This window comes from Pelodiscus sinensis, chromosome 1 (genome assembly GCF_049634645.1).
Source record: "Pelodiscus sinensis isolate JC-2024 chromosome 1, ASM4963464v1, whole genome shotgun sequence".
Classification (NCBI taxonomy): Eukaryota; Metazoa; Chordata; order Testudines; family Trionychidae; genus Pelodiscus; species Pelodiscus sinensis.
Genome location: NC_134711.1, coordinates 196,814,376 through 196,828,056, shown reverse-complemented (window position 1 = coordinate 196,828,056; position 13,681 = coordinate 196,814,376). Strand labels below are relative to the sequence as shown.

The 13,681-nt window shown below is 42.4% G+C and overlaps 1 protein-coding gene across 5 annotated transcripts in view; it reads left to right on the top strand.

Annotated features, from left to right (window-relative positions):
- SYTL5 (synaptotagmin like 5) overlaps positions 1–13,681 on the top strand; it is a 150,549-nt gene that overhangs the window by 49,912 nt on the left and 86,956 nt on the right. For all 5 annotated transcript variants that reach the window (XM_075913248.1, XM_014578968.2, XM_075913249.1 and 2 more), the window contains exon 2: positions 9,161–9,666. In XM_075913248.1, the coding sequence (XP_075769363.1) occupies positions 9,548–9,666 (119 nt within the window). In that variant the 5' untranslated portion in view covers positions 9,161–9,547. The remainder of the gene's footprint in view (positions 1–9,160; positions 9,667–13,681) is intronic.

Below are 13,681 nucleotides of genomic sequence, written 5' to 3'. Positions count from 1 at the left end.
TTGGCGGGCGCACACGAATGCCCCGGCGGGTGCCATGGCGCCCGCGGGCACAGCGTTGGGGACCACTGTCCTAGTGAGTGAGACTGGTGTGTACACAGGCTTGCTATGTGTTAACTGGAGTATGTTAAGTTATTTAATATATGTATCGGTGCTCTTGAAGGTACTGTAGTGTCAAAGCCAGCATGTTAGATTGTGGATGTAGGGAATTACACCAAAATGGAGATTCAAGGATGGGATCTACTTCTTTCTTGATAAATTGTATTGGAGTAGAAGAGACCCTCAATCTCTGTGTGAATACGTCAAGCTTAATGTTCTGTAGAAAAAGTTTGCCTGGAATAGCTGTATTAGCAAACCCCTTCTATTAGTGGACATTCATCTTATACTGCCAAAAGAGTGACTTGACTTCTGTAGCTTACTGCATTTGTGGAAATGGTATAAGATTGCTGTTAACTGCATCTATTTTTGCTAGTATAGGAATGTTAAAAAAACAGCCCACAACTCTAATCGATATTACTGTCCAGCAAACATTTAGGCTATGTCTACACTACAGGGTTTTTGTGCAAAAACCCATGGAGTGTCCACACCTCAAGCGCGTTTTTGCGCCAGAAAATTTACTGTGAAACAGCAGAACAGAGGGCTTTTTGCGGTATAGGTATACCTCTTTTTATGAGGCATAACTCCTTTTTGTCCAAGAGTTGTGCAAAAAGGTGTGTGTAGACACTCAACAGGGGTTTCTTGTGCAAAAAGAGCCTGTCAGAAAAAGCACAGGTGCTCTGATGGCCATTCTGTGAATAGCAATCAGAACTTTCTTACACAAGTGTGTGCATGCAGTGCGGACGCTCTCTTGTGCAAAGGCACATTGCTTTTGCAATGTGCTTTTGAGGTGTGAACGCCCTTTTGCACAAGAAGTTTTTACGGAAGATCTCTTCCGCCAGAAGCTTCTTACGCAAAAAGCCTGCAGTGTAGACATAGCTTTAGAGTGTAGCTCTTTCTTCAGTGAAAATGAAGGTGTGCTGCCTTATAATTTTGACACTTGAGTTCCAGTACTGCCATGTTAACAAGCATACCAAAACCATGGTCTGCAATACTGTATCATGGTAATTGAATTTGCATAGACTTCAGGCTAAATAATCATAATGGTTTAGAAGTGGGAGGGATATCTTATAATAAGAGCTATTTGATAGTGGCAGCAGTCAGAAAGTTCATCAGGACTAAATTTTCATCCTTCTCCCCCTTCAAAAGTTGCCCTAGAATCCAGAGGGACTCTACTTAAGAAACACTGGAGATTTTAGATCAGGGAGTTCTGAATGGAATGAGATTCCTGATTTATTTTGTGTATAAGCATATGTGCAATTGTGTTTGTAAAGGTTGGTGGCACCATTAGACTGGCTAAGAACTTGTCAGAGACTGTCTTTACTGCATGCAAATCCTGGGGTAAATGAATCCATGATAACCTAACCTGCAATAATGCAACCACATCACTCTTCCGTCCTATCCCACATGTCCACTGCATCTTGCCATGATAAGCAATGCAGCTCTCTGGGCAGGTATCCCAGTATTCATAGCAGTACAACTCACTGTACTGCTCTTAGGGTTGCCAAGTGTCCGATATTCTACCAGACAGTCCGGTTTTTGGGCCCTCTGTACGGTAAAAAAAAAATTAGAAAATATCGGACATGTGCAATGTCCGGTATTTTCTGGTTTTCCGGCAGGGCACCAGATGGAAGCCTGGTGGGGATGCGGGAGTGGCTGGGGGGCGGGGCGCGATCAGCACTGGGAGCCTCTGGTTGCGCCTGAGGAGGAGGGGAAGCCCTGTCCCTGCTCCTGAGCGCTGGTCAAGCGTGTGGTGGAGCTGCAGCTGGATTTGCTTTGCCAGGACTGTGCGTGGGACAGGCAGTGCCCTGGAATCTGCACGTGCCCGGGTCAGTCCTGCTCCCTGTCAGCCAATTCGCTCTTCCTCCCCCCCTCAGTCAGCCTTGCTCCATCTGACCTCCCACCCGCCAGCTCTACTTTCTGCCAGCCGCCCCTCCCCCGATCTCCCCCATCCAGCTCCACTGCCCCCGACCCCCCTCCCCTCCCCAGCCAGCCCTGCTCCTGCCGGCCACCCCCGCTGCCCCTGACACCCGCCCTCTACCCCAGCCAGCCCCGCTCCTGCTGGCCACCACTCCCCTGATCTTCCCCGGCCAGCCCCGCTGCCCTTGACCCCCACCCCAACCAGCTCTGCTTCCTGCTGGTTGCCCCCCCTCGATATCCTCCGGCCAGCCCCGCTGCCCCTGACCCCCTCCCCCGCCAGCTCTGCTTCCCAGCCCCTCTCTTTCTCCCAGACCCCCCTTCCTCCCACCAGCCCTGCTCCTCTCCTGGCCGGTCCCTTCCCCTCCCTCCCATCCCCGATCAAGTGTGTCTGGTATTTTTTTGAGATTACATGGTAACCCTAGCTGCTCTGTGCTCCCATTTGCAGGATGTTGTGAGACAACTTGTCGGTTCCCTCTGGGAATTGTGGGAGGAAAGAGTCAAGGCCCACAAAATTTCATTTCTGCAATGGCCTGCATTGTTGTGGTGGTCAACTATTTTGTGCTGAAAGGCAGGTTGGATCGTGTTAATCCTAATAAGAGAGATCAACAACTGCTGCTTTTTATGGGGGCAATATTTTGTTTTGTGCCAAACCTAATGCCCAGTGAAAAACAAATTGAAAGGTGTGCCCATTTCTAGTTTGCCACTCTGCTGGTTCTGTCCTACTGCCACAAAAATGGAGGTCTGGTCAAAAGAAAAGGTAGAATAAAACCATGTTCATTCTGTAGGGGACTTCACATTCCTTCTCACATCTTAATTTGTTTTGTAGAAAAGCCTCAAATCCTTTGGCTAGCTTAATGTGAAATCTCTGTTCCACTTGGGATGAAGATAACTGCAGGATAACCAGTTGTGGGACTGCCTAATGAAAGCCCAACAAATATTTAAGAGAATCTGGGATGCTCAGATAACGTAGTTTCCAAAAGTTGCTGTTTTACCCTGTGTGTGCTCATCTATTGAGCGGAATTTAGCTGATATTAAATGATTTCCTGACTACCCTAGAACCTCAGAGTTATGAACACAAGAGTTGCAAACAGACCAATCAAGTACACATCTTATTTGAAACCATAACAGGCAGTAGCAGAGGTCAAAACACAAACAAAACAAAACAATCCCCCCTCCCACAAGAGTACTATATTAAACATAAACTACCTACAAAGAACAGATTTGACAAGGTGCTTTTTTTGCTTAAATTAAGATGGCTAAAAGGAGCATTTTTCTTCTGCAGTTTCAAAGATGCTTAAAGTCCATGTTTAGTTGTAAACTTTTGAAAGAACAACCATAACTCTTTCTTAAGAGTTACAGAACATTTCAGAGTTACAAACAACCTCTGTTCCCAGTACGTTCATAACTCTGAGGTTCCACTATACTTCGGCAATTAAGTGGAAACAGGAGAATGTGAAAGAAGAATAGAAATCTGATTGTTGAGACTTATTTCTGTTTTGGCCTATATGTGGAAAGCAGGCCTAATACTTAATAATGTGTTGTCAGTAGCAATTAAGTGTTATTTCGCTGTAAACAGTATCAAACCATTAATTAGCAATTGTAGCTTTCTTTCCATTGAGCAAAAACTCCTGCCGTTACTGATACATGTCTAAGGTTTTGTCTACATTATAGTTTGTGTTGGCATAACTTGTATTACTCAGGGATGTGGATGAGCCACCTTCCTGAACAACGTAAGTTACCCTAGTGCTAAGTTAGTGGGTGAGCTTCTCTTATCAACACAGCTACTGGCTCTTGTAGCAATGTTTTATTATGCTGATAGAGCTGCATGAGGAAGCATATTCCTAGATGAGGAAGCATATTCCAAGCTTCAGAGACTCAGCTGAAATCCTGGATAAGCCTCCACTGCAGAACCAAACCTGGGACCTCTGGAGCTTCATGCATGAGCCTCTGCACTTTGAGGTATAAAGTCAGCTGGCTGTCCACTAACGCTGTAGATCTCACTTGTTCTTCTCTCTCTGTAAGTGGTCTAAGTGCCACTACGTGGGCTAGTGAACCACACCCAGTGGGTGTGTGGGTTACAACTGCACTATGACAGGGATGAGCCTAGTAGGGTTTAGTTTCCGTCTACCCCTAAGAGAAGCAAAGGAGAGCAAGAAGGCAGAACATGACTGAGCTGCTCCAAAGTAGCACTACCTCCTGCTGACCCATACTGAGGGTAGATCGTTTAGCTGCAATCTAACCTTAAATTTTCAGCAGCTGTGTGTTTATCTAAAAGATTATTAAAACACTGTAGTTATAGCACTACCCAAATGTTTGTAAGTGAGCAGAGCCTGAATTTAAGAGCAAGTACAGGTTGAACCTCTCTAGTCTGGTACACTTGGGACCTGACCCGTGCCAAACCAGAGAATTTGCTGAACTACAAGAGGTCAATATTGTCTAGCAGCAGTGCCAACAATTCCACTGTTTATTGGGCTCTGAGAAGACATTTAGGTGTAAATTAGAGCTAAATAAAAGCACAGAACACTAAGAGCCAGGACTAGTGGCTGTAAAACTTTATGGAACTGCTGGAAACTTGGCCACACCCATGATAAGTGGGCATCAGTCTAACTAAAATCATGGTGGACCACAGATGTTGCCAGATCAGAAAGTCTGGATTAGAGAGGTTCAACCTATACATTAAAAGCTTATGATTCAATATATTTAAATATTAATGTAATAAAAGACTGTTAATGTTAATCATAGAACTTAAATGCATTCACCTATTTTTCCTTTAGTGGGGGGTGAGGTGTCAAGGACAGAACTAACTACCTCGGTGGTTTTTAAACTGTGTCCTGGGGAACACCGGTGTGCTGTGGAGAACAACAGAGTTCAAAATGGCCTCTCTTAAAGGGGCAGGTGATTTCTTTTTTTCGCTCAATTACTTTCCCCCTGACTTTTTTTTCTCAACAAAAAATCCTTGGTGTTCCTCATTAAAAAAAATATTGTTTGGTGTTCCTCGGTCTTAAAAAGTTTAAGAAACACTGAACGAGCCTGACTCTAATCTTTCTTTAATACTACATTTTATTTTAATTCTTGTTAATTGGAATATTATTCCCTTGTTCCATTTGAACTCTGGCCCATTTGCACTTTATCTCTTCTTCCAGTCATTTACTGCTGCTTTTTATCTTTGGGATATGTGTGTGTTCCAACCCAGAGGTGAAAATACTAAATAATTTTCAACCCTGGTCCTTGCAAGACTCATCAAACCCTTATTAGATTCAATGCCATTTATTTACTTCTTATTCGGCCTCCAGTGTGTTAGGTCTTCTAACTTAAAGCATGTGAGTAGTTCAAATGAAGCCAAAGGCAGTTGTTCGTGTGCTTAAAGTTAGGTGTGTGCTTACACATGTCGCTGAACTGTGGCCTTGATGCCCGTCAATAAATTTGTATGGTCAGTATAGTTACTGTTCAGCAAAATGTTCTGGCTGATGAATCCAGTGGTTCTAAATTGTGGAATGGTCCAAGTCTTTTTAAACCAGATTAAATACTGCCCAGGAGCAACCCAGGGACTGGATCGTGACAGTCACAAGCACCTTCCCAATTTCCCTGCTGCCAATTCAGGTAGCAGGGGAGAACCTATATCTTGCCCAAATAACTCCCACTGAAGCTGAGGGCAGGGAATTAAGAAGACTCTGTCTAGCACAGAATATTTCTTCTGGTACTGCTGCCTTGATATGTGTGTTGGGGGTTCTGCCCACGCACTGAGAAAAGGAGGGCAGTGAATGGGAGTTGTGGTCCTGTGGAAATTGCTGTTCTCCTCCCCCTTCCCTTGCAAAGTGCCTGGTGTTCTGTTCTGTTTCTGTAATGCCTGATCCTATTTTCTGTCCATGACTAAGGCTTTTAGGTAGCCTTGTGCTCCCTTATTCCCCTTTGCTGCAGCATTAACAACCCCCCATACATTTAGCCTTAGGTAAGAAGGAAAGATAATAGTGTTTTATTCAAAGTAGTTTTAACAATTTTCATATAGGGTAGAATTTGTAAATATAAAGTCAGAACAAAACAGTAACTTTAAGTGAAGCCTGCAGCACTAGGAGCCAAATCCCGAAGTTGTTATTCAGGTACAGTCACTGTTGAAATCAGGGAAATTTTTATCATGAGAAAGGACTGGAGTCTTTGTCCCCAGACTATTTCTGTAAAAGATTTGGAAAACAATTTTCAAATAAAATGAACCTTTCCTGATATATAATAGGCGATAACCAAGATTTTATACAAGAGTAGACTTTAACAATAAACACCTTTTTAATCTGGATAATGTACATGTCAATTGTGTTCAACTGCCCACTTGGTAAATATAATATTCCGGAAGATGTTCTGTGATGCAAATCAATTTAGTTTCAATAGACTTCGCAAATAAAGCTATAATGGTTTTTATGGGGATACAGCTGGCTTTAACCCACTAGCTTATAATGCAAATAGTCAGATATGAACACAGATATGGTCATACATAGCATCCATCCAGTTTGGTCTTCTGTTTCTGAAAATAACCATCAGTGGACACTTTTGAGAGAAAAGTAAGAAACTACAAAATGGATAACCTGGCCATGGGAGTAGGACCGCACCTGTCATTTGGTAGTTGGCTTATACCTGAAGCACGAGTTACTCTATCCAGTGTAACCATGTGTGTTCTCATTATCCACATTAATACCTAATTCTTCTCTGAATCCTATATTTCGTAGTATAGTATAACTCTCTGATTGGTAAATTAAATTGAATTAGATTTCAAATTTGCTCAATTGGGCTTTCCAGAAAGAATGGTTTGTGAAATTAAGGCTCAGTAATAGGACATGCACTTTGCAATTAGATTTTTTTTCATATTGTTCTTAGTCTCCTAGCTGCACAAGTACTGTAATATGGCTTTCTACTTGCCAAGAAGAACTGTAATACTGTATTGCACATGCAGCTCATATGTTAGAAGTGATTGCTCTTAAAGGGTTCAGTCTTTTTGTTTACTTAATATTGCTAAAAAGCATAGGGAACCAAATAATGAGCAGTTACCATTTGTTCAGCACTTGCATATAGCAGGAGAAGATGGGGACTGTACTCAATAATGAAGGTGCACTTAAGCACTCCCTGCACACTGAAATTAGTCTGGCTAAGGGAGAGGAAAAGCTGAATATTTTGTGGTGGAAGTGGGACATGGCCAGGGCATAGATGTTGAATGGAATCCAGCAAATGTAAATTCTGTAAATAGCTGGTAGCATTACATTTTTCAGATATTCCTTCTGCCAACTGTGAGTAGAGGCTTCATCAAGTGGAAGTTAAAAGAAACTGTTCACTTTTGAGGCTTTTTTTCTTAAAAAGCCACATATCAAACATGTTACTATTAATGATTATAACATTGCTTAAAACTATATTTTAATTTTATGGTATATTAAAATAAATCACATTCTGGACAAAGGATATATGCTGGTCCATGACTCAAATATTTGTTTCCTATTCTCCAAGAAGGCTATGCACAGAGATGGGAATGGGTCAGTCTTAGATTCTATTCCTAACTCTGTCACTAACTTGCTGTGTACCTTGGGCATGTCACTTGACCTCTTTGTCTTAACTTTCTTCACTCTCGAAAGGGAGCATGATAATATATTTGTTTGAATCACAGTAGTACTGTTAAGATGCAATTTATTTTATTACAATATTTTCTTTCCATAAAAACACTGTTTTGTAAAAAAGTTGTAATGTTGCAACTGAACTGCTTTCAGAGAAAAAGCAATACTCTGTAGAGGAGCTGTATACAGATCATGTAAGCTTTTCATTGATCTGAGATTTTTTTAAAGAGCATTCTGAGAAGAGGTTATAAAATGTCAGACATAATCCCTGTGGTAACAGAAGTTAATGCATGGCAGAATCTTCTGAAAGTATGACATTTTACTTGCTTTACTATAAGCTCACAGCCAAGCTTGAAGGGGAGTGGCGTCACACTTGAACACTCATTTTTCAGGATTACTGTACTTACATTTAAGTAATTTAGTGGAAAGAAAATTTTCATTTTATCCAGTTACACTGTATTGTGGTTTTGCTTTCATTGGTGGTGAGCTGGTGGTAAAGCATAAGTTTTTCAATTCTTATTGGTGAGAGAAGGTAGGTGAGGTAATATCTTTTATTGGACCAACTGTTGGTAAGAGAGACAAGCTTTCAAGCGACACATAACTCTTCCTCAAGTCTATGGCTGTACATTTTAACTATGTGATTTGTATTGCTTCCACCTCCATACCACATGCCATTATCCTTTTGCTTATAGGAAAGATGCAAGAGAGGCAAGGCAAGCTTTCAAAAGTAACTCCACTGTAGGCTTAATAAGGAAGGAGAGCTGCAGGTGCTGTATACTAGCACTGCACATTTCCATTGGACCCAGCCTTTCATCCCCTTCCTGCATCAGATTTTCATTGGTTGCTCTAGTCTGTTCTGGCACACTGAGACTCAGGCTCTCACAAATATAAAAATAGCTGTATCAGTCATGCCCCTCCTTCAGTAAGGTGCTATTCCATTCTGTGAGGCAGTGATGACTAGAACTTCCAGATTAACACCCCTGTCGTTTTAATTATATTGTCATGCACCACATGAAACAGAGTTTCATGTGTTTAAAAGGGTTTCATGTGTTTCATGTGTTTGTGTTTGGGATTCTTGTAGTTAAGTTCTACTGTTCTACTGTGTTTAGGGGAGGGAGGAAAAGGAGGAGGAAGGACACTATAGTGTCCTTTAGAGCAAACAAAGACACACAGTGCCAGATTCTGCCATCTGTCAAGCATCTTTCTATTCAAGTAGTTCTACTGAAATCCAGGGACCATTTGTGTGGCTTGGTGCTGGCCATTATGAGAACAGCAAAATCAAGTCCAAAGTGTGTTTAGCAAATTCAGGACTTCCACAACTGGCAAGTAATTGCAAATGAAATTACACAAGGAGGGTGCCTGCATGATGATCATCAAACATTTGAGAGTAAATACACAGAAATCAGGGCCATTGATGACCCTGGGGGCAATCTGCTAGTCTGGCGGGTGATTAGATATTGATTTTTCGGCAGTTCCCAAGATATTATTTCATTTAGCGTCTCTTAAATGAGATCCAAATAGTGTTAAAATCACTTTCTTTTATTTCTTTTGACTTTCAGATAGTTTGAATCTCAATATCCAGCTGTTGGGGTTATTCAGACTACAGTTGGTGTGTTGAAAGATTAACTCAGACGCCATCAGTGAATGTGGGTTGAAGGCCTCCAGCATGTCAAGAAAGACCAGAAAAAATGCAATGAACATTATGCATCCGGGAAGATGAGAGAATTTCTTAAAAGAGAACACACCAGAAACCTTTCTGTCATGCAGCTGGAAGATGTGGTCACACATTTTTGATATCTGTCTAATTTACTAACGAGCTCCCTATCAGGCTGTCTGGTGACCTTGTAAATCTTGGACCTTTGTGACAAATGTGCCTTTGAAATTTGCAGTAAACAGTTCATTCTCTGGAAGAGCCAACTGTTAGAAAAATCACTATTTGAAGAATCATGTCAAAAAACCTGGAGATCATCAATTTGTCATTTTTATTGGAACATGAAAGGGAAACAATACTGGGAGTATTGAAGAGGGATGAGTATTTGAAAAAAGTGGAAGATAAGAGGATAAGGTAATCTTTTAAATTTTCTTTAAAAAAATTTTTCATTCTCTCTTGGTTGAGTTGTTAGAATACAGGAGAGTGCCAGACGCTGTTTTTGATTGAAAAGTCCGATCAGAAAGGGGACCTGACAATGTCTGGGCAGATCTATTGGCTGGATACCCAATGTTTGATTACTGAGTGTGGGGAAGGCAGGGAGGTACTGGTTCATCACCCACTCCCCTGCTTAATTCACGCTGCCTCCTAGTTGTGTCAGGCATTTGCAGCTCCCAGGTCTGCAGGTGAAACCCTCCCAATTTGGGTAGGAGAAGAGCAGTGAATGATGAGGGAAAGGAGGAAGAGAAGTGAATGGCGAGGCACTTGTGTTGGAGTGCCTGATTTTTAACCATTATAAAGTTGACATTTCTAAAACTGGGGTCTGATTTGAGGGTCTTTTTGCTGCTGTGTGGAGTTCTGAATTTCAAGAGTGACTTTAGCACATCTGCTCAATTAGTCTCATGCAAATAGAAGTATGGCAGAAGAGGTAGGCGGGGAGAAAATGCTACTAATGCATCTTTATGTAAATGTGTGTGACTCATGCATTGCTACAGGTATAAGAGTGGGGAGAATGATATCCTGGATAGCAGAATCATTGGAAACTTAAATCCAGTCATTTTTGTTAACACAGAAAAATGAATTCTGTAGGTTTGTTGTTTCTTTGTTTCATTTCTTAAGCAGGAATATTACTTCATGCAAGGTAGCCTGCAACACAATGCAAATGCATGCTGAGAATTAATGATACTTAGATCTACTGCATACCTTGGAAATTTGTCAAAAGATTGTCTAAATAGCTTTGTAGGATATAAATTTGATAAAGATTTGGCATAATGAAATCCAATACTTTGCATTGAACATATGCACAAATTCTCTTGATTAATGTTAATTCCATATTTAAGATCCCAGCATTCCTGTTTGATTCCCACAGAAATGTTCAGTGAGTTCCAAAATGACAAAGTCTGTGCTGTCATGCCTCTGCCTGTGTGTACCTAGAATAGAAAGCCATCAGTTAGACACTAAGACTATGTCTACACTGGTGCGATCTTGCGCCAGAAGTATGCAAATGAGGCTAAGTGTGGAATATCACCAAGCTTCATTTGCATATCTAAAGAGCCGCCATTTTGCGGAAGAGGCTCTTGCGCCAGAAGGAGCTGTCTACACTGCCCCTTCTTGTGCAAGAGAAACCCTCTTGCGCAATACCGTTATTCCTGAAAATAATCAGCGTAACGGCATTGCGCAAGAGGGTTATTCTTGCGCAAGAAGGGGCAGTGTAGACAGCTCCTTCTGGCGCAAGAGCCTCGTCTGCAAAATGGCAGCTCATTAGATATGCAAATGAGGCTTGGTGATATTCCATGCTTAGCCTCATTTGAATACTTCTGGCGCAAGATCGCGCCAGTGTAGACATAGCCTAATATTGAATTTTGGTAAAATGGTGGCTATTCTACAATAAAAATTAAAGTATTTATTTTCTAGTATGTTACCAAGATAATTTTTTTATTGACAGCCTGATTAACTCCCACGCTGAAGGTAACTGGAAAAATGTATGGCAAATGTTTTGTATTTCAAGCAGAGTTGGAAAATATCCCATGATATTGATTCTGCTGCCATCTTTGGACTTATCCCATGCACTCAGAAGGATTAAACAAAACTTTTTGGACACTTCTCTGAGAGAGAGATTATTTTTTTGTGTTCATTCAGAGCCATTGAGAGAGAGAGAGTACACAAAATGTCAGTGGTAGCAACAAGAAATAGCTCCATGCTGCTTTCCCCGGATAATGTTTAGGGAAGGGGTTTTGTCAGTCAAGATGTTAGGAGAGGACCCTTGCCTTCTAGTTCTCAAAAGACCATGGAGAAAGGTGTAGAGGCTAAAGAGTTAGTAACCCTGCGCTTTCCTGAAAGATTACACAAGGTTAGAATTGGAAGAGGATTGTACAGGGACAGTGATGTTCAGTGGGGTTGGATGCAGATATTTCAGATGACAATTCAAATTTGGCTGTTTCATTTAAACATCCATCCCAGAGGTGGGTGAAAGGGCCTCCATAGGCCAGATCTGGCCTGCCAAGCGAGTGGTTCCAGCCCGTGGAGGCCCTGCTTCTTCCGCACCCCCAGGCCAATTAGGGCCTGGGGGCAGGGGAGCGCACAAAGCCTTCTCTGCTCTGCCCCCGCCCTGCGAGTAGCACCTGTAGCTTGAAAGCGTTGTGTGTTCCTGGCAGGGCGGGAGGAGGCTTTGCGTGCTCCCCCGCCCCCAGGCCAATTAAGTTCCTCCCGCCCTGCCAGGAACACGCAATGCTTTCAAGCTACAGGTGCTACTCGCAAGGGGATGGGGGAGAGCAGAGTAGGCTTTGCAAGCTCCCCCGCCCCCAGGCCCTAATTGGTCAAGAGGTAGGGGAGTGAAGGAAGTCTTCTCCCACACCAGGGGCATGGGCACCTTGGGGGAACTTGGAGTGGGGAAAAGGCACTCCTTCACCCCCAGACCAATCAGTGTCTGGCGGTGGGAAACACGGAAATATCTTGCCTGATGCCCCACCCCTTCTACTTGATGCCCTGCCCCTTCCTGTGCAGCCAGGGCCACTTCAAAGATTTTCAGAGTGGCCCCTGGCAAAAAATTATTGCTCACCCCGATCCATCCTCTGAAAATTTTGATGCTGCTTCTCCCTACATTTTTGTGTTGTTTGGCTCTGAGAAACAAATTTAGGAATGCATTTATATGTGTCACTTGATCAGGGAAGGCTGGTTTAGAATGTGCAAGATATACCACGTTGCAAACTGAGAAAAAAAATATTCATTTGTTTCTACTTCTGTATTCAAAGGCTGTGCCTTGTTTTTCTCCTTGGATTGGCAAGTGTCACAGACATGTGTATTCAGCACCCACTGAGGTCACTGGATATTGATCCAGATACAATTGTATAGTTGTGGGTCTGTATTAACTTCTTTTTCCCTCCTCCCGCCCAGGTAAATGAGGTAACTAGAGTAAATGCGGTGCACCCATTGCTGTGGACAGCCTCTTTACCCAGTGAGAAATGTGGCAGCCTGAGTAAACAGAAAACCCTTCCTTTTGCCTAAGCCTAGCCTGGATCAGTTAATGTAGGAGTAGAGTAATGGAGTGGCAGCCGTGGCATTAGTACTTAATTTGCTCTAATCATGGTTATCACTGAGTTGAAGAAAGGAAGTGCAGACCCAGCAACATTTGAGACACAGTTTGTTCTAGCAATGGTGCTTATTCTTGGAGCAGGATCAGCCTTAATAGACAGGGATGTTGCAAATTAGAAGACTTGCAAGCTCATAGTTGGGCATTTAGGCTCTGCAGCTGGCTCAGAAATATGCCTCTGATAGGGAATTTTGAGCTACATGGGTATCTCTGAAGTTGCTATCATGCTTATATGCTTCTAGCAGATTCCTGCATCAATTCCAGTAGGTCAATGAACCACTGGCTTCCTAAGCTGTCTGCAGCAGCTTCCGCATTCAGTTGTCATCCTTTCTCAAGCTCTGATGGTTGTGCTAAGTTCCCGTCCCTTGATGGTCTCTTAAAAACCCTGCCTGCCAGTCCCTTTGAGTGTGGCTTAGCAAAGTGGTGATATGTTCTGCCTAAGGGGGTAATTGGAGGATTTATAGGCTTTTTATCTAGTAGGAGAAGACCTCCTGAACATCTTGAAAACAGAAATTAATGTGAAGATCCTGATAATTAAGAGGAACCATTTGGGGAAAAAAAACTTAAATCTAGTGCAATGCATGCATACTTTCCAGCAACTTCAGAGGCTAGTGAACTCAAGTCCCTCAGGTTATTTGGAGAATTGTCCCTCAAATGTGTTTTGCATCCTGTATCTGATAACATCAAACTCCAAGACCTTAAACAATCTCACAATATATCCAAGCTATGTTTGGATCTGAAGAGGGGGCTAGGAGGATTACCCTACTTCCAGGGAGAAATTGTCACTCTGCAGCTAAATTATCACCATCAAGGATATCTGTTATCCTTGGCTCAGAAATATAC